The following is a 25,494-nucleotide window of genomic DNA, read 5'->3' as shown; positions in this document are numbered from 1 at the left end:
ATCAACATAATTAAAAAAACAAAAATAGAGTGTTGAAAGAAATTTATATATAAAAAAAAAACCCTTCTATACCGTCTATACCTTTTTGGGTGAAAAAAAATTTCACCTATCCAACCAAAAGAAAAATATAAAAGAAAATTATATACCCATCTTTCAGTTCTTCAATGGGATGATCGATATAGCATTTGATCCCATTGCTTTACTCCATCATATGGTTGGGACTATCTGGCTTATCTAGCCTTCCACTGGTGGAAAGGCTACCTCTCCTATTAAGCCCTCCACTTGTACAAACCAAGCACTCATCGTAGCCGCAACCACATCTGCTGTATGAATTCACCAAATTATGTCTGCCCATTGAGTAGACAGGGTTTATTGGAACATGACCGTGCCCCATAGGGCCCCTACCAAAATCGAGTGGCCCTGGTGGCTTCTCAGTCCGAAAATCTAGGGGTGGTCTTGGAGATTGAACGCTGTATTGCTGTAGTTGCTGGTGATGTTGGTGGTAATAATGATGAGGCTGGTAAACTTGGTGATTGCTATGGTTGTTGCTTTGAGGATGGAGGTTGTAAAGGCTAGGAGAACTCTGGACTTTAGCCATGATTAATCCATTATTAAGGTATCCACTCAACAATGGTGGTTCTAGAGGCAAAGGATCAATAATTTTGCCATCATCAGGAGAAGCGGAATTCGGGGAAGAGCAAGCCGAGATGCTGAACATAGGGCGGGGGTTTGGGTTAACAGGGGTTAGCCTTCCACTAGTGTTTGGACTTGGACGAACTATGCCATTAACGGCCTCTATATACCGCTGCTCAATGGCGTTGGGGTCAACAGGGTTCATTTGGTTCTCCAGTACGACTGGGCTCAAGGGGAACAAGAAAGCACGTAGCTTTGGACTTCCTTCACTTTGAAGACGATGATGCTCATCAACCATGTGTTTGAGATCCTCATCGGATTTTACAGTGACCAAGGCATCAAGTTCCTCAGGGATAACCTGGTATTTCAGAATCACGTCCCCTTCGACCATGGTGTTGAGCTTCTCCATTAATTCTGTCATGTATGGCAAAAATGTAACTTGAAAAAGGCTTTTTAAAAAATTGATTTCCTCTTTCTTTTTCCTTTCAAATGTTTTAACGCCGTAATCCACTTAGACTGATTCATATATCGGTAAAATATAAAAAATTAAAATTTATGTATTTATATTATATTTTATATAAAAATTATGAATTATAATTTATATCATTATAAAATATACAATATATATTTTTATTTTTATTAAATTAACACATAATTATTATTAAAATATTAAATCGTGTTATCTTATTTTCATATGCTTTTGTATCATGTCGTTTGTTTTAAATTATTAGTCTTTTCGCTTAAAAATGAAAGACAAACTGGTGTAAAAGATAGATAGCGAGGAAACGACGGCAAACCTGAATATTTGATATCCCGAGCGACCGCAACCACACGAGTCTCCCCTCCAACGTACTTGAGGTTCGCGTCCCCTGGCCTCAGCAATATTTTCCCGCCATAGCTGCACAGAAACTTCACCCTACTCCTCGGCGATGAAGCCACCCCTTCATCACTACCATCAATGATTTCGCTCGCCGTCATTTGACTCGCCTATACAGAGGGTACAACTCGGTGACTTGTTGTTTTCGCTCAATCTCGTCCCCAAACGCCAGAGTTGCGGCCAGCGTTTTCTTCCCCAGTCTGCCCATTTATAATGAAAATTAATTTTATTCAAAAGAATAAAAAAAACAAAACCAACATCCTTGAAAGAAGAAATAACACCAAAAAAAAAAAAAACGAAAGATTAAATTTAATAAAGAAATAAAAGCTTATTAATGGAACAAATTACAGTTGCAAAACTTCTGGCTTTTCAAATAATCAAAATTCAGGTTCTAAAATATGCCATTTTTATAAGATGAGAATAATCAGGAAAATAATCATGAATTAAACAAATATTTTTAATAAACCAACAGTGTTGAAAAGATAAAAGCTTATAGGCTACTAATATCCAAAACATCATTAAAACCTACAGATTCAACTCTGAAGCAGCTTCCAGGCACCGAATTATTCAACAATAGCCTCCTTCGAAATCTATTGAATAAATTACATTAAATTAGATAAAAACATTTCCAGAATCAAGATATCGGCTTAAAGGCAAATATTTCTTACAAATGAAATCAAATTATATTCAGGAAATATAAAGAAAGAAATAAGGAAATCAAAGAAGCCAAGAAAAAGTAGTTGTTGTTTGGATGGTGAGAACTGAAACGAGAATTTTGAAAGAATCAGGAAATTAAAAAAAATTGGAAACAGAATAACTTTTTATTTTAGATAAATTTATAACGTAATTTGTGTTTGTTAAGAAATTGAACGTATAGAAAATGGTTTGCTGATAAACCGAAAGTGGTAAAAAACAGAAAAAGAGTATTTTCTGAGAATTATGCTTACCACAGATTTTCTCTTTCATTTGATAAAATAATATTAATTTAATTAAAAATTGTATTTTTCAGCATTATTTCTCTGCGTCGCTCTCTGTCACGTGAGAAACGGCACGGACTGATCATCCCTCCTTATCCGCCGGTTTTCGTTCATTTTATCCTTTATTATTACTAGAAATCACCAATATACCCTTATCTGCGCACCCAAGATATAAGCTACGACACGTGTCATTGTGAGGAGCATCCGAAATATCCTTCAGGGCCCCATAAGTGCTTGCGTGGCATGTTCGTGACTCGGTTTTGGCTAATGACACGTGGCATGAAAAATGCTGCTATCTTGGGATGAAGAACCGAAGCCGCTAATGCGCTGGCACTCCACTCGCCGATGAAAAAAGGTTCAAGAAAATTGTCTTTTCAATTGATGTAATTTTTCTTTCTACACGGAATATTTGGAATTTAATTAGGTGTAGTGAGTATTTTATTCAGTTAACTCAATTAATTTTAAATTAAATTATTTAAAAATTAATTATTTGAATTATTTTATTTTATTTTATTTTTATTAATTAAATCAAATTTATTAATTTTAAATATATAATCATTTTAAATTAATTCTATTAATTTTTAAACTGATAAAATAATAAAAATATAATTATATTAAATTATATTAAATTGATGTCATAAATTATTCTTAAATTATAATAAAATATTTAAATATAATATTTAAATTTAAAAAAATTTTAATGTAATATTTAAATTATTAATCTATTAACAAATATGATATTTAAAATTTTATTCATTACATATTATCATTTAAAATTAATAATATTAGAGGTAAGTATCATTTTATTTAGATTTATAATTTAAGTATAAGAGATTTTTAAAAATTAAATATCAAATTAAATATTTTATTATAATTTAAGAGTTATTTATAATATTAACTCAATTATATTTTAAATTTTAAATTTCTTATATTTAAAATAAATTAAATAAAATTATTTAACAAAATATTCAATTATAAACTTTAACTAATACATCATATATTTTAAATTTTAAATTTTAATTAAATTTTTTATTAATTCAATTATTTAATTAATTATTCAATAATTATAATATAATAGTCTTTCATACTTGAAATAAATTTAAAAAAAATAGAAAAACAACTAAACAATACATTTCTTTATAATTTGAGTAATCTTTCGTGACCAAAGTTTGTCGAGTGCTATCATTTCTAGACAATTTTGAGATTAGTAAATGTAGTAAAAAGAGCATTTTAAATTTAAAATTCTTTATTTAATTGAATTTTATTTTAGATCAACTTAAAAAATATTGCAAAATTTTCAATTTATTTAACCACATTTTTTTCTTTAATGTATTATTACCGAGTTTAAATCAATTAGTATCATTGGAACATGACAGTAAAAGAAAATTAAGATTTCACTCTTATCATATCAATAGCCAGTAGTCAAATATCAAAAAAGAAAGCAATAGATAACTGTTCTTAAAACGCAAGATAAAACATCCAATAATGGAGAAGTCTAAGAAAACAGCATAGCTTCTCAGTGGTTGATTCTCTGGAAGAAAAGAGCAAAGCAGATTCAAAGGTTATATAAAATTTTATAGTAGATGAAAGACACTACAGTCCAAAAAGTTTCTTCCATGCTTTAAGGATCTTGCCTCTGCTGTTCTTTTTCTTCACAGATCTTCTACTCCCAGTTGTCTCCCATTCTTCATCATCGAAGGGTGATGCTAAAGTCACAGAATGGTCATGGATTCTACAGTACCTTTCCGATAGAGAAGAAGATCTTCTCATTGAGAATGCTCTCTTCACAGCAGCCTGGAGTGCTGAAGCTGAAGAAACTGAGCTGTTTCTTCTCAGTTTGGGACCAAACATCTCCCCATTGTTGCCTTCTTGATCATCTAATTCTAGCTTTGATGGATCTTGGGTTATGGGGTTTGAGTTCTTGATGATCTGGTCGGTTTCTGGGTTCTTCTCTGAAGAGTTTGGTGTAGGATTAGAAGTGGGTTTGGAGTTTTGAGAGAGTGGCGTGAGATCTGAAGATTCCATACATCTTGAATTTTCATTACCAACAACTTTGATCTTGGAATAGGAATACCCATTCATTGTTTTCCCTTTCTTTTGGTTCTTTCCTTTCCCTTTAGGGCTAATGAAAGTGGCACTAGAAATGGGAGGTGGGGGCTATAGGGTTTGCTAATGTTTTGTGAGGAGCTAGAGCATAGCAATGGGGATAATAAATATAAAATGTGTATTTGAAAGTGGGGTCAATTAGTCAAATGTATACAAGGTTGGAAAATACTAGACACGTGTTGTGGATCAGAGTACATTTATTGAAGGTGGATTCAGAGATATGGAAATAAGATTAATTAGAGATTAAAATTTAAAGATAGGCCTTTCACTTTTAACAGTTGCTGCATCTCTTTGGTTCAGGCTGGCGAAATTTTATAAGGTAGTTTTGACGGGAATGCAGCTTTTGTGGTGGAACTGTAACCAGTTCATTTAGTTATAATACAATTTAGTGTTTCCGCAATTCCATTGCATCAATTTTTGTTATGATCTGTTTGTTTTATAATTTATATATGTTCGACTAATTAAGGCTGAGGCTGTATCTTGGAATGCTCCCGCTCCAATCATGTCTAGTCTAGTCTTTGGTCAAAAGGGCTTCATCACGGGCCAGGTGACCCACTCGGTCGGTCTTGGACGAGCTTGGATACCTTAGGATCAAAAGTACCCACAGAAAGCTACATGGATGCTTAGGATCAGTGAGTTCACTACTGTTGACCCACTTGTTGCCTCACGCAACACCTGTTCAGCAGTTCATGCAACGTCCTTATATACGTTCTTCTTATGTCTTTTTAGAGGAAAAAACTAAAAAGTAGTATAGTAGTAAAGTCAAGAAGAGCTTTTTCTTGGCAAGGCCCAAATGGCTCAATCTGTACGCTTAGGCCCCACGACTATGGAAAATTCTCACTATAACTAATGGTATCATAGCCTGGAAATTGGATGGAAACTTGGTTGCATGGCGCCAAAATATAAGAAATCTATAAAACATGTAAAGAGAAGTCAAAGTCATGAACACCAACGGTTTAATGCAATCTTTTTCATAACATTTTTTTTTTTACTTCAGACAGCTTTCTTCCAGACAGGTAGGTAATGGTAGTATCTTCCAAAATTTTCTTTCATTTTCTTTATTTTGGATTATATTACTTGGATCAATATTAGGAGCTGATACATGTACCAAGATAGTTGTTAATGATGAATTTCATTGATAGTTGAATTGTTGACAACATCTAACTTTGTTGAAGAGTTTATCTGCTTATTAAATTTGGTATGTTGAGATAAAATGAAGATGACTATCTAGAACCATCTGCTTCATTTGTTATGTTCAGACAAAGATTTGTATATGTATGTAGCAGAAATGAAAGATTTGGTTAGTTTCAGACTAAGCAACTAAATTTTGATAGGTTTACGGGGACATATGTCATGTTCTTGCCTCTCGGTATTTTTATACATGCATTTATACATATACACATCCATGTTCATGCAACAAAGATTTTTGGTTCATTGGAGCCAAGTTCACCTGCCGTGGTCAATGTTTAGAGTCAAAAGATTTTCTTGTAGTCATCCCTAACCTAAATAGGTGAATTGGGGTTCAAGAATAGGGAAATATGGGATATATATGGGTTCTTTTTCTTGTAAATTAAATGTATGGGGAAAGTTTTGACTAATTTAGTGAGAGAATTATGTTTGCAAAAAATGTGCAGTTTTGGGTTAATTTGAGGTCAGAGTGGATATCCAAATCTATTCACAACGTTTGGAGTGGGAGTCTTGTTTGGCGAAGAATAGTGATATAGTGAGCAATGGCACCCAAAGTTTCAGCCCAGAAGGCAGCTGAGATTGCAATTGGGTCAATTGGGCGGGGATATGATCTAACTCTTGATTTAAGGTTGAAATATTGTAACGAAGATGCAAAGGATTCGCCCTTGATTGAATTTGACGATGTTGGTTTTCTAGTGGGTAGGAGACCAGTCACAGGTTGATAACAAGTTGATGTGGGTAAGAAACCAGTTACAGGCCTTCGGCTCTATCTGGAGCGTAAAACAAGCAATCGCTTAGCTATCTACATGCAACATCTTTCTTCTCTACCGTCGTACTATCAACTTCTGGATGAATCTGAGGATACCTTCCCTCAACAGCCCTATGATAAAAGATACTTTGAAAAGGTTGGATGGAAGAACTTCTCCAGAGTTTTCACAGCTCCTATAGAGTCTTACAACGATCTCTTCTTACTACTTCATTTCTCTGCTGTTTTGGGTGCTATAATTGTTAGGCATTCAGAGTGGGATGGACCAATTGGATTTGCACCTCAGTCAGGCTCCACCACAACCTGTGCTAAATATAGGCTCATCAGTTTACCCTGGTGGCCCTCCAATTCCTAACTATACCCCAAACTGTTGAAATTTGTTGATACATCAGGCTCCATCGGTAGCGAGAAATTTAAATTTATTTAAAATTTAATTTAAATTTAATCGAATTTTAATTTTTAATTTTTAATTTTTAATTTTTAATTGAATTAAAAATAAAATAAAATTATTTGAGTTCATTTTATTAAAATTATTTAATAAAAATAAATTTATTTTTTTAATTTTAAATTTAATTATATATTCAAGTTTAGATTAATATATATAAATAAAATAATAATTTTAAATTAAAATAATAAATATATTAAAATTTAAAAACATGCTCACAAGCTATTAAATGCTCGAATTTTGGTCGCTGAATAAATTCAATTGTTCGATTCTGAGTTCGACTTGATTAACGAGGGAACTATATTTGAGTTTTATAAGGATCGATAGCTTACAAACGTTGATGCATCATTTACATTCGTACCCTCAATTTTTTCCCTTCTTGGGGGTTTCTCTCTCTTTGTCTTTGTCTTTTTTAATTAATTTATTATTATTATTATTTTTTTACATTTCTCCAATGAAGAACCGCTTTTTGTTTTTCGTTTAGGTTTTGTTGTTCAGAATTCCCAACGTGAAAGTCTCGCAGTTTGGCAATACCTCGAAATCGAACATACCACACCACCACTTTAGTTCTTAGACTGCGTAGAATGTACGAATTTTTTTTAGTCTATTTTTCTCATGAACTTAGGGATATTTTATTCAATTTGAACTATATTTGGCTTTTGAATGTTGTTAATTTGTGAAATTTTGTTGATTTTCTTGTTAATTTGAGCTTAAATGGTTTTCTTCTGCTTGTTTGTGAAACAAAGCATGGAATTTGCTTTCATTTGATATAAATTTGAATATTTGAGGTATTTATAGACTTCTGATCTGCTCTGTTTTAGTAAAATATGCTTTTTTATTTAAAAAAAAAAAATTGTATCTGTGGGTTTATGTTCGGTTTTTACAAGTTAAGCTATTTGTGGAATTTGGGTTAGGTTTATTTATGGAAATGATTGCAAAAATGTTGCTTTACTTGGACTAAAGTTTGTTTGTTTTGAATAATTGAATCATGTGTAGAATTTGGTTCCAATTTGGTGAAAAAGAGTGATGCACTGAGCAATGGCGCTTAAGGTTTCAGCTCCAAAGGCGGCTGAGATTGCCATTGGGTCCATTGGATGTGGATATGATATTGGAATGGATCTTAGGCTGAAGTATTGTAAAGGGGATTCAAAAGATTCATGTCTTATTGAGATTGGTGAAGATGGAGGCCGTGAGATTGTTTTGCCCGGTGGAATTTCAATAGCCAACGTGTCCAAGTCAATAAAATGTGATAAAGGTGGGCGCATACGATTCAGGTCTGATGTTCTCTCCTTCCAACAGGTAAAAGTTTATTGTGCTTAGTAGCTGATAATTATCATGGACATGTATTAGTATTTCATGGTTGCGGCATTGGTCAAATCCTGTGGAAAATATATGAGAAATGCTAGTCATGTTTGTGATTTGGTTCTGTTTTTACTTTTTTTTTTTTTTTTTTTGGGTCTGTCTTGAGAGTCTGCTTTTTCTCATTTCTTTCTTTTATTTTCTCCAGATGTCAGAGCAGTTCAACCAAGAAATATCTTTGTCTGGAAAAATACCATCATGCCTCTTCAATTCCATGTTTGAATTCTCTGGTTGTTGGCAAAAAGATGCCGCTAATACTAAGATGCTTGCTTTTGATGGGGTGTTCATCACCCTCTACTCAGTTGCACTGGAGAAATCTCAAATGGTGCTACGAGATCATGTCAAGAAAGCAGTCCCATCTACATGGGAACCTGCAGCATTGGCAAGGTGAATTTCTACAAAAATTTGATCTTTGAATGCTGCTGATAGAGTTCTTAAATAAGACCCTGGCATCTAGGAGGCGTTTTCTTCCTTATTTAATGAATTGGCCTTCAGCCCATGCTTATTTCCCTCTCCTCTTTGAATTTTGCCGTCACATGGAGAATAATTCAGTAGAAACTTTTTAATTTTTTTATACTGTTTCAGCGTGTATATTCTTGATGAAAATAAGTTGAATGCTGTTGTGTTGGTTGGTTATAAATCTTCTGATGTCCACTGTCTGTTTTATATAATGTTCTCTACTTTCTGCTGTATAATATTTGAGTTCATTATATAATTTTTTGATGACATCCCAGGTTTATTGACACATATGGCACCCATATTATTGTTCGTGTGAAGATGGGAGGGAAGGATGTTATTTAATAAAACAGCAGCATTCCTCAAATCTTCAACCTGCTGACATCCAGAAAAGATTGAAGGATATGGCTGATAAGAGGTTTTTAGATGCCAATGGATATTATAACATGGAGTCTGAGCAAGATTTCCAGAGTGACAAGGTTTGCAACAGAACTGTTAATGATATACTTCAAATCCGTTGCTGTATTTCTTGATAAACCATGCTCCTCATTGTTTGGTAATGGAATCAATATGCCTAGTCCAATAATTCTTTTACAGCAGGGTAAAATCTCCATGAGAGGCCTGGCAAGCAAGGTGTTATTGTGGAAGTTGTTGCTTATTGGCTCCAAATTTGTTTTTGAGAAGTACTGTTCATAAGGAAGAGTTTTCTCTCTCTCTTAACATACTAACACTACAACACAGTATCGCATTGGTTTTACATGATTGCTAGTGAGATCCCAGTTAAATGGTTGCTAGAGAAGATGAAAAAGCTGCAACTGTTTTAAATGTTTAGGCTTTAGACCACGACTTGGATTTGTAATTATTTTTCCTTTGCCACTGTTTGATGAGGATAGTGTTATGTTCTAGGTCTTTGAATTTTTGTTTTTATTTGTATTACTTTGACACTCTATGCGTAATTGCTTGCCTGTGATTAATTAATAATCTATATGATAAAGAAATTATGGCTCTTCATCTGCATATTTCTGTTAAGCTGCCATCTTTGGTAGTGAAAATTTATTTGTTTAAGTTTGTTGTTGAGTTTACTTTATCTGCCAGTCATCCTTAAGTGAACCATTGGCATAATTTGTGATATCTTCTGAGGTATCTTATCTAATAATTTCTGTTTCAGTTTGAAATCAGGGAGCAGCGGCTAAGGTTTGCTCATAACTGTCCATCAAGTTCATATGCACATAAAGAGGTTTGTGTTCTGATTTTCATATGGTTTTGTTAGCTTATTAGTTAAAGTCCCTTCATAAAGGTTTAAATTTTTTCCCAATGTCAATGTTATTACTATTTACCTAAAATTGCAGGATATTGTAATCATTTACAAAAGGAGAGGTGGAAGTGATAATAGAAACCTATCTCATAATGACTGGTTACAAACGGTTCAGTCAGAGCCGGATGTGATCTCAATGTCCTTTATCCCAATTACTTCTCTGTTGAATGGAATTCCGGGTAGTGGATTTCTGAGCCATGCCATAAATCTGTATTTGCGATGTAAGATCTATTTCTGTCTGTTTACCTAATGCATTTCCGTTTTCTGCTACTACTTAGATCAAATATTGTGCTTAGTTTTTAAAACATGGAATGCATTTATTTTTTTCTAGAAGAAGTATGCCTCAGAATTTTGGTTTTTCTTATTCTTTATAATTTGTTAAATATCATAAATTCACTAACCATCTTGTTGTTATGCAATTCTAAGGCAATCTAACACAAGAGTTATGAGCTTATTTAGGTTGAAACCGTTGTTAAATGACCATAAGTTGTAAAGTAAGTACCACACTGCATCAATAGGATTTGATCTTGAATCACTTTTGTTATCATGGAATCCTTGACTAACAGTGCTTGCACTAAGAGAGGTCTTTGGAATAGAATAATTGATCGGTATCTATCGTGTTTCATTAGATGTGTCATGAAACAATGAGAATTTGTTATCGGACTCCATTTTCCTTCATTTTGCTTCATGCTGCAAGTTTTTTTTTTTTTATTTTATATAGTGACAGTCTACACACGTTTCATCTATAAGCTATTGCACTTACAGATAAACCACCAATTGAAGAACTCCACCAGTTTTTGGAATTTCAGCTTCCAAGACAGTGGGCACCAGTTTTTGGTGAACTTCCTCTGGGTCCACAACGAAAACAGCAAAGCACTGCATCTTTACAATTCAGCTTCATGGGGCCCAAGCTTTTTGTGAACGCTACTCCGGCAAAGCATTTTCTAACATTGAAAATTTTCCAGCTTATTGTTGGATGCATTGAGTGTTAGACCATTTAGGTTTCATCCATGTATGTGTTGAGTAGTTCTTATTGCCCTTCGGCTAGATAAACTTCATAACACGTTGATGTGCTGGTGTTGGATTTATAGATGATCACTACACTCTCTTCAGGATTTTAAATTAAAAGTTTTTGTGCCATGATGATTGTATGTTAAAAAGGAAACAGCATTTTGTAATTAGTCAAGATTATCTATAGTTCTATCAAAGAAAATGCTTCTAGAGACCTCATAGCATTCTCTTCATCTTGGACTTTGTCTTCTTTAGGTCTCCTAAAGAGATCACATAGATCACATTTCAACTTTGTCGCATGGTATGGATATAAAGTTGGAAACTGATATTAACTCTTGCATCATTGAAGCTGCAGCTTCTTCTGGCAAAGTCTTATACTTCGCTTATATCAAAAGAATGGAGCCATAGGTAATTTCTAGTTATATAATTTCATGACAGGTTGATGTGGGTAAGAGGCCAGTGACTGGCCTCCGACTTTATCTAGAAGGTAGAAGGAGCAACCGCTTGGCCATCCACTTGCAGCACCTTTCCTCCCTTCCAAAATCCTTCCAACTTTTAGATGATCCAAATGGGAACTTCTGCCAAGAGTCTCATGATCGTAAATACTATGAGAAAGTTTATTGGAAGAACTACTCTCATGTATGTACTGCTCCTATCGAATCTGATGAAGATCTTTCCATAGTAACTGGAGCCCGATTGCAGGTTGAGAATCATGGTTTTAAAAATATTCTCTTTTTACGGCTAGGCTTCTCGGCTGCATTGGGAGCTATGTCTGTTAAGCATCCAGAATGGGATGGATCGCCTGGGTTGGCACCAAAATCAGGACTCATATCCACACTAATCAGTCATCACTTCACAACGGTCCAGAAGCCACCTCCAAGGCCAGCTGATGTGAATATAAATTCTGCTGTTTATCCTGGAGGCCCCCCTGTGCCTGTTCAAGCCCCCAAGCTTTTCAAATTCGTAGATACAACAGAGATGACAAGAGGGCCACAAGAAATCCCTGGGTATTGGGTCGTTTCTGGGGCAAGATTAGTTGTTGAGAAGGGAAGGATCTCACTCCGGGTCAAGTATTCTTTACTGACTGCAATAATACCTAATGATGAAGGCATAGAGGAGCACTAGCCGGTTTTTCTCACCCCGTATCACCTTGTTTTTCCTTGCCCAGCATGGAAACAAATATAAACAGGAAAAAGTTACTGAAGATCAAAGAATCCCAAAAAAAAAAAAATGAAAACAGAAAGGTGGAAGTTGGAAGTTGGCAGATAAGAATGGTCAAAATTACACAGATAAATTTCTTGGAAATGGATAAAGGGAAGGGATGCTAAAGAGGTGAGGGGATATGATTGGGTGTGTTAGGGGTTGGTGGCTATAACATTGTATTCATTGCTTGCAATTTTATCTTGCAATGTAATTTTTTTATCCTTTGTTTCTAATATCGATCCCGTGCTCTGTTTAATGCACGATTTTTCACTTGAAAAAAATACTTTGAAAATATAATTCAAGAATAAATATTCCTTTAGGTCACAGTTAGGTCTAGGCTTGGACTAAATTATGGTAAAGTGCTAAAAATAAGTTTAATATTGCTCATGCCTGCATGAAACATCAATAATTGTAATACCAATGCAGACTTTTTTGCTAAGAACTCCAAATTTTAAACAGAGGAATTCGCCTCTTTCAAATTGTTCATCTGCCACACAAGAATAGAATTGTTCCAAAAAATGAGGGCAAACTGCATTATGTGACTGATAGATAAGACACTAGAGGAGAACATTTTCCGGGGTTTTTTTTCATTTCAATTTGTCAAATTTGGACTCAACCTAAGCTGCTGAAGTATTACATCCTGCAGAATAGTAGTTTCTCCCGCAAACCAGCTTCAAGATACAATATTTCATTGGATAATGGAGTATATAGAGATGAGGAAGGGTGATTGTTGATAAATATATATACATCCAGGATGATGCTTGGTGTATTGTACACTCTACGGAAATACAAAATTATGTTCATGGTGTGGCCAATAGATTCCTTCCCTTGAGCAAGGGAGTGGAGCAGGTTGAGCAATATAGGTAGGATGTTGCTCTCCTGGCATCACTACTGAGAATTCTGATGCATATGATGTCGATACCTACCATCAAAACATATATACATCAAAGATAGTTCCTCGATTGTATGAAAATGAGCATATTTCAGAAATAGAAATATGTTTTGTTTCTGTATTTAACCTCCAGCTGTCGTTTGATTTGGATGATCTTCATTCCCAGACTTACATAGTGATTAGAATTAGTTAATTATCATAAACATATCCATAACAGAAACAGTCTACATTTTGGTAATGTGGTTCTAATTATTCTGCTTGAGAGAAATTGGTAAACCATTGCTGAGGGAGAAAGGATGGTTGAAGAGTCAAATTTCATGATCTACTATCTGTTTGAAATTTCCTTTTTAAAAGGTTGCTGCCAAAAGAGTATATACAAAGAAAACCTGAAAATGCAGGATACTTTACATAACAGCCTGATGAGATAGAAACTTACCCTTTGTGGATTGCCAAGTTTCTCAGATCCTAAAGCACCATCAGTAACTTGATCAGGTGAAGAAAAAGCAGAATTTGGTCGAAAAAGGTGTTCAAAGATGGCCATGATAAGAAACATTGATATCAAGATGGCCGTAGCAACAAAGCCAAAAGAAATGGCATTCATGGATGTTCCGAAGTTTTTCCACTGAGTTTCCTTATCAGCAACTGTTTGATATGGACTCGGATCTGAACTTGTGTATATGTTCCATGGCCTTGATCTTTCAGTACTAAACTCATTCATAGTTGTTTCAAAAAGGCCTTGGATCTTTCTCGTAGGAACAAATAGTACTTGTGAGTGATCAAAACATGCTGAAAGCAGATATATAGGCGTAGCTGCTGGTTCTTCTTCTGAGAAAATGCCTTTACTCATTCATTTGTTGTCATAGTCTCTATAAAAAAGCAATTAAAGTATTCATTAAAATTCTAATATACAGAAAGTGGACAAAATTTTCAATCAAGGAACATTAATAAAAAACATATTTCAAGGGAAAAATGCATCCTATAACAAATTGTAAATATTGTGATTACATGAGAAAATGCATTCAATGCAAGGAACAATGGTGACATCCGAAAATTGATAAAATTGCTAATGTGGAATTTGGTGAAATTTGCAAATGATTAACAAGAGAAAAGAGTGTTGCCAATGACTGTGCCACGAAATGCTCAAGAAATTTCAACAGCAGAGATTAAACATTGACAACAGTTACGAAAGGCCATAAAAAGGGCTTCCTGAAAAACCATATGATCAGCTCAATACCTCACCCAAATTGTTTACCTTTTCACTTACAGGGCACAGATTACTTATGTTGATGACTTACTACTTATTACTTATTACCATCACTGATATAAATAAAGATAACTAATCATGAATGAAAATATGACAGGAATGTAGTTTCATTAAATTCTCCAAAGTAATCACAACTGATGGACTAGGCCAAAAAGGAAAAAAAAATGTTAGCATTAGGAAAGATGAAATTGTTTTCACTGCCGATGGAGAAAGAAAGGAAACTGGTTTTCAGGTGATTTCAGCCATTCTGTTTGAGAAAGAGAGATAGAGATGTGAATGGCACTTGGAGGCTGCCATAGAGCAATGGCCCAGTCCCAGTTAACTACTGAGGTTTCTTCATTTTAAGAGAGAGGTAAGTACATGGCAGAATGGACACATTCAGAAAGTTGAATATTTGTTCTATATAATCCAAGAGTAAATAACTTAATACTGTTGATATCACAGACCAAAGCCATTGGAAAAAGGTCACTGACCCCAAGTTGCACAGCAAATTTCACCTAATTTTAAATACTTCAGCAGCAGTGACTGGAATGCCAGTGGCATCGTTACAAATGAAAACCAACTTATCAGAACTTACCAAGAGATGAAGAAGGAAAGGAAGGATATTTAGAGGCAGCAGATTTTCAATGACTCTCAGGTGATCCAATTCCGGCGTTTTGTGCAGTGTTGCAAGTGAAGGGATATAAACTAACCTGCTCTTAAAAGAAGTTAATGAAACCTTGGATTTTGGTCCTGGGAAGTAGGATCTAACGTGATCTTAGTCCTCCGATCCTATAGTTCAACTGCCCTGGAAAAACAAGACACCCACACTTCTCAATGAATTATTTAAAGAAAGCAGGCTCAGACCAGCCTAGCTTTATAACCCAATTGAAAATGTAAAGACAAAGTTATATGATAATCCCGGCAGTACACTTTCTTTTGATGTCTTGATGTTACATGATCCTGATGCCTATCTTAATGAATACCATACCTTGTCTGAAGAAGCAAACCAAAAGAAATCAAAAGCATGGGCCTTCCGGTCTGGAGAGCCGAAATAAAAAAGAGTGGCCTATTGGTTTCTTTATAAAGTTTTCAATTTTTAATTGCCGCTCAACCCACTTATTCACATGAATTTAAACCTGACTCTTAACAGGGATGATATCAAGTTATCATTTCTCAACCGCTCCAATAAAATTTATAATTATTAACTGCATTTCTAAGGTAAACATTCAAAGATAATAATCATTTCCTCTAACTATTTCAGCAAATTTTCACATGAAAGATGATTATAACTATCATTAAGAATTAGTACATAATATTAGAGGGGATTACACGAGGTAGGCTGTAAAAGATTAAAGGAAAGTTACTTATGGCAAAACCTCCTGGATTAAAGGTTTTCTAGATATCATTAATGTCTGATCTAATTCATTTGCCAACATAGCTACTCAGGTGTAATCATGGGAAAAATGGTAAAATCTCACATAATCTCCGACTAATCCAAAGAAAGAAAAAAATAAAAAGATAAAGCTCTAGAGTTTAATATTTAAGACTGCAATAACTAAAGGCTGCTGCAAGGTGAAACTACATGTTATAGATATACAAATTTCTAAATTATGTATTGAATAGGCATGTGATTAAAGCAAACAAAAAACAATTTCAGGATAGGAGCACAAGAGAAAAAAGGAAAAATAACAACAATAGGATTGAATATTTAAGGGAAAAGATGTGGGAGAGAGAAGCAATGTTGGGATAACTTACAGCTATGCAGTACCAGAAATGTCATGATTCAATAGAAGAAAGAAAATGGCCTGTGGCAAAAAGGAAAGAGATAGAAAAGGGGGTGATGTAGACCACAATTATTCTTCATTTTTTTTCTTTAAAGTAAACCTGGTGAGAGGAACCCATAAACCCATCACTTTTGTCAGAATTCAGAAACACTAAAGCCCCAACAGCTCTATTATTTTCAAAATTTTCATGTTTTTAACAATAAAAATTGAAGTCCTATCTCAAAAAGACTAGTACCGCTTTAAGTTTTTTGCTTGAACAGACCAACATTGCTTGCGCTCTTTCTGTTTCCCGCGCACTTGACTATATTCAAGAAAAGAAAAAAAAAATGAAGCAATAATTGCAGCATAAATTATGAAAAGGACCCCTGAGAAAGAAGAGGTGGTTTTACCTAAGATGCATTGAGTAAGACTCTTTGTCAACAAGATAATCAAAATGTCTGAGAATGATGTGAAAGCCTATCTAGACCCATCCGAAAATAAATCAAATTCCCAAAGCTTTGAATTTAAACCAAGTCATCATTTAGTATTACATTACATTTCCTAGACTATAACCTTCTCAGCTAAAAACAAAAGCTGAACAGAAACAAATTTATGTAACACTGAGTTTTCATTCTTCAGCTACTAGTCATCTATTGATTGGAGGAGAGGGTAGTGGGGAACAATATGAAATATCCATTCCAAAATACTAAAAAAAGAGAAAAAAAAATTGATTCAACTGCATGAAATTTATTTGAATGTCTGCTTTTATTATTCAATTTTGACTAATTTAAACAAAGCCAATTCATGCATAAAGGTCATTTCAAGAAAAGATGATTGTTTATCAATTCCATGTAAGACATATTTCAAAAAGAGAAGGGGACCCCATGATCAGAAAGCACACTAAAGCAGATTTAGAAAAACATAAAAAACAGATTGCAAGCATATAGTTCTACTCCTTTATCTTTTTCCCTTCTTTTTCACAACCAAGTCCCTTACTCAAGCAACCCTTTCCTTTAGCAACAATATTACCAAGAAGATTTTTATCTGTGTCTTGTAAGAAAAAAAAAAAAACAAAAGCAAAGATAAAATATCCCATATGTAACGGAGTTTTGGTTTTAATAATCTGCGATTTCATCACTTCTTTAATCTTTATCACACTCATAGCTTTGCTTTTTTCTTTCTTTTGGCCTCAATGACCAGTGAACTCCCACTTGTTTCCATGTGCCTCCCTCCCTCTCTCTTATTGCGCGTGTAGGAATGATGCCATAGCTGAATCAGATACAGATTCAAAAGGATAATGGATTATTATCCTTGTTTATGTTGATGTGCAATTGATTTTTCACATCAAATCATGCTGCTACCTCCCTAATGAAACCTATGACAAAAGCTTTTATTTTTTATGACCGTAAAATTGCACTGGGGAAAGAGAAAAGAGAATAAGACTATAAGACAGGGTTATAATATTAAGACACATGATTTTGAGTATGATCTCCATTTTCCAAATAATAATAATAAACAACTGTACAAACCCAAATCAGTTTACGAATTGCATCTATAAAATCAAATTTATATTTCAATGTGAATTTTAAGTCTCCAACGTCAAACAAGGAGGAAGCTAAGCACTTGGAAAAATGGATTGAGTGGAAAACAAAAGGTTACTTTTGGCAGATAAGGTTAAGGTCCCATCATTTCCCGCAATGCAACGACATGGACCTAAGGCCTTTACTAACAAAGACTACTTCATTCGGCTATTTCATTTGCCACTCGACAGATTATTAAAGATTCAAAGGCTCAAAGTAAATATCATGCTGAATGAGAACCCAGAACTAATTTCAACTTTCAACATCTAATTGCAAATCCATGTTACATCCAATTACGGAATTACCTCACCATCACTTTACAATATAAGGCACCAAGTGAAAAACTAGTGATGAAAAAAAAAAAAAAAAAAAAAAGAGATTACCAGCAACTTGGAAAAAAAACTGCTATATATATAATATAATGTGGGCATGAAGATTGGTCACAATATTCTGCAGCAGATTAATGATAAGAAAAAAAAAATTGTCAAAATCATGGAACAAAACTTCGACAAGTCAAACAAAATTGAAGGTTGTGGGCAATCAGAAAATAAATACAATATTGTACCAAAGGTCCAAAAGAAGAAAGCAAGCCAAATGGAACAGATAAGCCTGTCAAGCCTTGAGCTTCCCATAGAAAATGGCCTTTTCCTGTGTTGTCTGGAAGCGACCATGTCCAAACTTGGATGATGTATCAATGAACATGTGCTTGATCTCCTCCAGAGCAACCCTAGAAGTTTCATGCAACAGGGATTGCCTCAGAGTCACAACACGTGTCTTTGGCTCAGCACAGCAGCCTTTGATGAGCTAATAATCCTCTTTCACAACACCATAATGGGGGAATCCACCCATTGGGGTAATTATCCTTTCTCTGTTCTTAAAATAGGTTAAAAGGCAAAGAACAATTAAACATATCTCACTTGCAGTAACTACCATAAAATATAAAGTGCAACCTGAGCAAGGGATGCTTGGCGAACCTATCATAGTCAGTCATGGCAGAATGAGACTCATGGCCAGCCTTCCCAAGCTTGTAAACTTTCTTATTCATTTCAGTTCGGTGATGGTAACCATTTTGCCCAGCCCTGGCAACGGAGCTCATGCCTTGGATGCTCAAGCTTGCGATGAGACATGTTTCTTCATTAATAAATACTCCGCAAAATTATAAGGACAGATGAATTCAAGTCACCAAAGAAGCCCTGAACTAATGGCACAAGCAAGATAGGGGAAAAAGAAAACATTTGAAACATGTATAGACCAATCAAACAAAATAAAGGTAAGAACATAACATCATATCAATCAAAATCCTAAATTGAGAATCCGAAGATTTCAATCAGGACAGAAATACTCCAAACATCATAAAGATCTAAAAAGAGAGACAACTACCAAATGATTCAAGCTAACAGCAAAATCAATATTAGAAAAAAAAAACCTTTAAGAAATAGACAATTCTATCAAGCAAAAAAATGTTTTATTGTAGCTAAGTCAAAATCGTAAGGAGCGTATCTGAAATTATGAATCAGGACAGAATCATTTGAAGCATCATAAAATCTTTATCAAGAAAAATTCAATAATTTAAATCAGTTAGATAACTGTAAAATGGAAACAGTAAAAGGAAAAAAAATTAAACCCTTGATGTTGAAACATATGAAGAGCAGCAGATTTAGCGAATTGAAAGGAAATGGAGCCCCACGATCAAAGGCCTATGGCATAAATTTTAAGGATGCCAATTCTCGGACTCCTTTGGTATTTCTTTCCAAAACCCCCAAATATTAGGGTTTTGGCGAAAGGAGAGCCCTTTTCGAGACTCCAGCCTTGATTTTTTCCAACCATGTCTTCTTATTGGGGAAATCCATCTCAATAATCCCCAGAAGCTACATCAATATGTTTTCATACACCAAGGTCATTAAAACAAAAACCCAGAAAATTCACGTAAAAGTTAACGAATTTAATCATCGATTGGATTCAAAAAGTTCGATGGAATTCGCAATGACGATAATATCTCGAGATCTGAAAGAAACGATTGAAAAACTGAGAAGCTGGAGAGCGGCCCTTTTGACTTAAACAAAAAAACCCTAACTGAAAAAAAAAAACCCCAATTCCTTTTTGGTAGGGTTTTGTACTATAGTGATAATGATCAACGGTTACGATTACCTTTCGTTGGTTTATATCAGCCGTTGGATTCGGAGACTAGGGTTTTTTCCTGTGTTTTGAAGTTAAATCGTAACCGTTACGAGGCGGCGGCCGTCGTTCGGAAGGTCAGTACTTAGTTGCAAAATGGGCTTTTCCCAATAATCTTCTTAGTGCAGATTGGCCCAAAATATTTTATTTTTGGGCAAAAAAAGGCCCAAAAATTTTCAAATGGTACTATAGTTTTAACCCAAAATTTTTTTATTACTACAATGAGTGTTTTAAAACTAACCCACTTATAATCCGGCTCCTAGCCCATCATGGCTCAGCCATGTGCAGATATTGGGCTCAGGCCACATATCTCGGGCCCTGTATTAGTGAATTTGGATTATTGATTAGGAAGAAATTTTCTCTTATATTTTATAAATTTTTCTCCATAATATTTGAACTTAAAATTGCTAAATTGAAAGTTCAGTGGTTAATCTATAAATTGAAATTTCAAATTGTTTATGTTTATGGTCAGCCTTTGTTGCATAATTGGAGTCAAGAATTTTATCACCATTCTTGAGTATGAGTCTTTTTTTCCCCCTTTAATTAGACTGAATTACATATATTACCTATGGTATACCAAATTTATTAGATTACCACATTTGATTAGTGCCCAGCTATTTTTTTTCCCATTTAATTAGTGCTCAAATATAAAGAGGAAAATTGGAGCACCTATTTTATGTTTGAAATGAAATAATTTATCCAAATAAAGATGTTAATAAGTAAGGTATGGGAGGATAGAGCATTCTTTATCCCCATTCCATTATCGAACTTTTATATTATATTTATTCTTGTATTCATATTCAATTAATATTTTAAATTTATTTTTATTTTCATTTTCATAGGTATTTAATGAGTATAGATAATTCTCAAAACTGTAACTTTTATTTAAAAAAATAAAATAAAATTTGTTTTTTTATTTTTTTTTTATTTTTTTGTATATTTAGGTAAATTTTTAAAATATTTATTAATATATATTATTTTAATAAAATATATTAATTCTAATTAACGTAAAATAATAATTTATATTATTTAATACAAATTTTATTTATATATATAAATATATATGTAGGGTATGAGTACATAACATATACTATATTATTATTTTCCATCCTTGTATAAAATAAAAATTTAAAATCATATCTATCTCTATCCCCATATTTATAATATGATATCTATCTCTATTCTTATTTGAATAAACAATCAATTTTTTTTATTAAATATGAGTAAAATTAACATTTTTAAATCCAAATAATGATCTTAGCAAAGTATTCTTTTAGACTTCAAGAGTCTTGATTTATGGATGAATTCACAAAGTTGACTTTTGGATATAAAGTTTCTACAGCTTGTAAATCTTTTTGAATTGTTCATTCTTTACATGCCGGCTAGAAGCTAATTTTGAAGCCACATGACTCATAGTATTTATTTTATAATAGAGTACGTTTAGCTTCGGTGATTATATTCTTAAATATCATACAGATACAACAAAAATTTAATTAAAAAATAAAAGAAATAAATTACAAGTACTAAAATTTATTGAATATCACATTTAAATACATCTATATCAACAAGCCACCAAAATTACTCCTAATTCGCTCTATCTTATTCAATAGCCGATGCCTTTTTATTTAAACGATGAAAAAGTTATTCACCTTATACCCTATTGCCTATCGATTAAAGCAGTTGAAGCTGCCTATCCATGGCTGTAAGTGAAATTTGCATTCCACCTGTTACGGGATTCCATAGCTGCAAGGAAAAAATATCACCATTTTCAGCATTACAATTGAAGCTTCCACTATAAAAACAGCTCCAGTTGGAGCTATAAAACATGTACCTGGAACCCTGTGTAAACAGAAAAACTACAACAATATGGATGCCTTAGCTTACAAAATTCTTCTGTCAATCTTAGCTTTTATAGTTCTTTTTTTTGTTCTTAACCGTTCTAAATCCTCCAATGGGCTCCCTCAGAACAGGCTATTCATAGTGATTTTATCATTACTGTTTCCAAACTTGGAGCTAAATTTTCATAACAAAGTTGCTGAAATCCTTGAAAAAACAAGCAGACGATACACATTGACCTATATTCATGGTTCACTGGCACCAAAATCTTGGTCACGAGTGACCCTGCAAACGTGCGCCATGTAATGAGCACAAACTTTTCCAATTATCCAAAAGGGTTGAAATGGAGGGAGAAAATCGATGTTCTTGGAGACACTCTTTTCAGTGTTGATTTGGAATAGTGGGAGCAGGAAAGGAAACTTGTTCGTTCTATCACTGGTCACCAGAAATTCCGTCAGGTTATCATGACAAAGATTGTTTGGGACAGAATAGAGACAGGGCTCATCCCTGTGCTTGAACACGTCTCAAAGCAAGGTTTATCTGTTGACTTCAAAGATTTGTTCCAAAAACACATCCTTGACATTGCCGGGATGATGTCTGTAGGCTACAATCCCAACTCTCTCGGCATTGAATTTCAAAAAGATAAATTCTCGAAGGCTCTAGAAGATGCCTGTGAAGCAGCTTTTTCTCGCTATTTAATGCCAGATCGTTTCTGGAAGTTACAAAGGTGGCTAGGAATTGGCAAAGAAAAGAAACTAAAAGATGCTTGGGAAACCATTGATCGTGTCTTTGCAGAATGTATATCTACGAAGCAAGAATAATCAACCAAAGGAATGACCTCAAAGGAAGATCAGGAGGGCTTCAATTTCGAAGGTTATTATTACTTGACTGGACAGGATCAGGCCTTTGGATCCGCACCTACTCGTAAAGGCTTAAGGGACAACGTTATGAGTCTCATATTTGTCACACAAGACACAACTAGTTCAGTTATGACATGGTTCTTCTGAATTGTTTCCAAGCATCCATCTGTTGAAGCTAAAATCAGAGATGAAATACTAAAAATTTCACAGGGAAAACAGGAAGTTAGCAAGACATCGTTTCTGCCAAAAGAATTAAACAAATTAGTTTTTCTACATGCAGCATTATGCGAAACACTGAGACTATTCCCACCAGGACCAGTCCTTTCAAGAACAGTTCTTCAACCTGACACCCTTCCAAGTGGCCATAGAATTGACAGAAATACAAATGTTTTGATTGCTGTGAACGCAATGGGAAGGATGACATCGGTTTGGGGAGAGGATTGCTATGAATTCAAGCCAGAGAGATGGATCACCGATGAAGAAGAGATTAAACGTGTGCCGCAAATACCATTTTCCAGCATTCAGTGCAGGGCCCAGGAATTGTCTAGGGAAGGAATTGGCTTTTATAATGATGAAGGCCACGGTAGCAACAATTATCCATAACTACAAGATTCAGATACTGAAGGATCATCATCCTGTTAAGCCCATGAATAGCGTTGTCTTTCACATGAAGCATGGTTTGATGGCTAGGATCAATGATAGATGTACTTGATTTGATGGTGGTCATCCCTATATATTGTTAATTTGGATGTGATTTCTGCTGGTTTATATATGATAAGTAATTTGGCCTTATAATTGAAATTAAAAAAAGGAAAAAAAAAGCCTATATTATTATTATTAATTATTATTATGAACTGTTTGTGTATTTGAAAAATAGTTTTTACCTTCTTGAATTATGTTTAAGTAATCTTTTCTCTAGAAAATAAAAGGCCTATGGCCAAAAAAAAAAAACTTATAATTTTAAGTAGGAAAGTAACACTATTAAGCAATAACTACATTTTGCTACAAGGTAGGGGTCTAGTAGTTAAATCTTCTAGTAATTCTCATAAAACTTTTCGTCGTAAAAAAAGACTTAACAGGCTTTTGGAAATGAACTATTTTCTGTTACTAAACCAACAGTGCTAGTTTTTTGTATATTCTGTTTAATTGGATTCAGGTTAGTGTGTAATCATTTGTGGTTGGTGGTGATCAAATTATGAAAATGTCATTAGAAGTTTGAGGTTAAGGTATCAGAGTACTTTTGCAAATTTATAACTGAGAGCTTTACCTTAATTTAATCATTCCCTAGCTAATGATAGTAAAAGGATCGAACTTTGAAAATGAAGATTTGTACTCGAGTGCTTTATGATTTTCATCATTCATTTCCCTGGTCCAGATTTTTTAATGATAACCTTCTTGGTTATCAGGACTTTGACTAAGGGCATTCCTGCCCGATAAATGACTTTAATTCTCAATATAGGGCAGATTATTCAAGCTATCTAAACTTTTCAAGGCGGTGAATCTGAAATTGATCAGAATTTGTTTATACAATTATTAAGAGCAGTATCTTGCATATTTAAAATTTAAATCTTAATACCTTCAATTTTTTTCTCTATTTTCATATTACCATTTTTTTTTAATCAAGATTTGGTGAATTTGATAGCCTTTCTAAGAGCTTATTGAATCATCGTATCTTTCAATTTCATGGTTATCAAACACCGATAATTCCTTGTCACATTTCAATAACTCAACGCTGAGTTTATCCAAACTGAGCAGGGAAATGAATCGAAAACCAGTACAAAAGCAGGAAAGATGGGCAACGAGATTGTCCTGTTTAACTCTTCTCCACTCGTATTCTTCATCATTGCAATGGAAATACAAGTTATTCACTGAAGATGGCTTTGCTACGGGTACGTACATTTTGTATTACATGACGGAATGAACAAAAACAATCAAAGCAGCTTTTTACAAGAACTCCTTGAGAAAGATATGGAACCTGGTTCTCTCTGTCTGGATGCTCTGGCACAGTTCTATTGTGATGCAAAGTGAACTATATTCTTGGTTTCTTATTTAATACCTTTCTTTTCCCTTCTCCTGCCTGCTTGATCTTATTATTATTCATTTGTATTTTCCACTATGGTTCTCAGAATGCTACCCTTTTTTAAATCTTCATAGTTTCTTGCTATGACAAATGAAAATTGGAGCAGAATCATTCATATAGAAGAGTACAAATGCTTCAGTTGTTGCAACGAGTTTTTTCAGAACTGTCCATGATTTTCACCAGATTAGCCGCAATTTGATGACAATGGCCCCATATTTTTATCAGTTACTATGCAGCCTGGAGTGTCAAAAACCAACAACTAACGGGATTTTGGACTAATCAAAATAATCAGCCTTTTCCTTTCAAGACCTTAGGATTACCAACCACTTCCCCTTCTTTTGACGTTAAATAATAATCCTGTCATTTGAATAAGGAAGATTAAACACTATTTCTGAAGTATTTCGCCATGAAAGATTTAAACAAAAGCGAAGTTGAGATGTTCCCTCTTAGGAATTTTGCTGTGACATAAGACTCTCCAAGTGTGTTAATGTTAGTCCAATGCATGACATTGAGTGATCACAAGAGAGTTTCCAGACCGTAAGAGAGCCCAGCCATAGGGACAGTGACCCTTCAAAGGGGCCAGACCTGCCCATCAACAAGACAGATAGGGACACCTCAAAAGCGCACCCACCTTGCTCATATCGCTTGCCATATTCACGGTTGCAGCAATCAAGCTCAAGTGGAGCCAACCAGTGTTTTATGACATTGCCCACATGAGAGAGATGG

The 25,494-nt window shown here is 34.2% G+C and overlaps 3 protein-coding genes and 3 pseudogenes across 15 annotated transcripts; 2 read left to right on the top strand and 4 right to left on the bottom strand.

The window, feature by feature from the left end:
- Positions 1-27: 27 nt before the first annotated feature.
- LOC111298206 (uncharacterized) lies at positions 28-2,556 on the bottom strand. Of its 2 annotated transcripts, XM_089745666.1 has the most exons (4): positions 2,458-2,556; positions 2,040-2,100; positions 1,431-1,710; positions 28-1,047 (listed from the first exon to the last, which is right to left on the bottom strand). In XM_089745666.1, the coding sequence occupies exons 3-4, from the start codon at positions 1,609-1,611 to the stop codon at positions 200-202; spliced, it is 1,029 nt and encodes a 342-aa protein (XP_089601792.1). In that variant the 5' UTR covers positions 1,612-1,710; positions 2,040-2,100; positions 2,458-2,556; the 3' UTR covers positions 28-199. The 2 variants fall into 2 exon arrangements, with proteins under 2 accessions (XP_089601792.1, XP_022748704.2); XM_022892969.2 differs by lacking the exon at positions 2,458-2,556 and having other exon boundaries at positions 2,040-2,394.
- Positions 2,557-3,916: 1,360 nt separating this feature from the next.
- LOC149514480 (uncharacterized) lies at positions 3,917-4,970 on the bottom strand. The gene has a single exon (XM_089745041.1). The coding sequence runs from the start codon at positions 4,567-4,569 to the stop codon at positions 4,081-4,083; it is 489 nt and encodes a 162-aa protein (XP_089601167.1). The 5' UTR covers positions 4,570-4,970; the 3' UTR covers positions 3,917-4,080.
- A 2,238-nt stretch (positions 4,971-7,208) lies between these two features.
- On the top strand, positions 7,209-12,606 carry LOC111298204 (MACPF domain-containing protein At4g24290-like; annotated as a pseudogene). The gene is made up of 8 exons (XR_016328840.1): positions 7,209-7,578; positions 7,989-8,291; positions 8,500-8,738; positions 9,086-9,286; positions 9,976-10,044; positions 10,157-10,343; positions 10,888-11,054; positions 11,572-12,606. The product of XR_016328840.1 is annotated as an MACPF domain-containing protein At4g24290-like (transcript).
- Positions 12,607-12,894: 288 nt separating this feature from the next.
- On the bottom strand, positions 12,895-19,897 carry LOC111298202 (uncharacterized). Of its 11 annotated transcripts, XM_089745661.1 has the most exons (6): positions 18,792-19,897; positions 18,383-18,690; positions 18,201-18,267; positions 15,185-15,279; positions 13,665-14,094; positions 12,895-13,258 (listed from the first exon to the last, which is right to left on the bottom strand). In XM_089745661.1, exons 5-6 carry the CDS (start codon positions 14,073-14,075, stop codon positions 13,115-13,117), a joined length of 555 nt encoding a protein of 184 aa, XP_089601787.1. In that variant the 5' UTR covers positions 14,076-14,094; positions 15,185-15,279; positions 18,201-18,267; positions 18,383-18,690; positions 18,792-19,897; the 3' UTR covers positions 12,895-13,114. The 11 variants fall into 11 exon arrangements, with proteins under 11 accessions (XP_089601787.1, XP_089601785.1, XP_089601784.1 ...); XM_089745659.1 differs by having other exon boundaries at positions 18,383-19,897; XM_089745658.1 differs by having other exon boundaries at positions 18,201-18,685; positions 18,792-19,896.
- On the bottom strand, positions 18,430-18,913 carry LOC111298436 (large ribosomal subunit protein uL3 pseudogene; annotated as a pseudogene).
- Positions 19,898-21,746: 1,849 nt separating the features above from the next.
- On the top strand, positions 21,747-23,400 carry LOC111298781 (alkane hydroxylase MAH1 pseudogene; annotated as a pseudogene).
- Positions 23,401-25,494: the final 2,094 nt, after the last annotated feature.

Source organism: Durio zibethinus, chromosome 16 (genome assembly GCF_047325235.1).
Source record: "Durio zibethinus cultivar Kanyao isolate XHJ-2024 chromosome 16, ASM4732523v1, whole genome shotgun sequence".
Taxonomy (NCBI): Eukaryota; Viridiplantae; Streptophyta; class Magnoliopsida; order Malvales; family Malvaceae; genus Durio; species Durio zibethinus.
The sequence above is the reverse complement of the archived record's forward strand: the minus strand, read 5'-3'. Positions and strand labels throughout refer to the sequence as shown.

Coding starts and splice junctions, on each gene's coding strand:
- LOC111298206 (XM_089745666.1), bottom strand. CDS start 1,611: ATGACGGCGAGCGAAATCATTGATGGTAGTGATGAAGGGGTGGCTTCA. Junction 1,048..1,430: donor TCGGGATATCAAATATTCAG/GTTTGCCGTCGT, acceptor CATACATGACAG/AATTAATGGAGAAGCTCAAC.
- LOC149514480 (XM_089745041.1), bottom strand. CDS start 4,569: ATGAATGGGTATTCCTATTCCAAGATCAAAGTTGTTGGTAATGAAAAT.
- LOC111298202 (XM_089745657.1), bottom strand. CDS start 14,075: ATGAGTAAAGGCATTTTCTCAGAAGAAGAACCAGCAGCTACGCCTATA. Junction 13,259..13,664: donor AACTTGGCAATCCACAAAGG/GTAAGTTTCTAT, acceptor TTTTGATGGTAG/GTATCGACATCATATGCATC.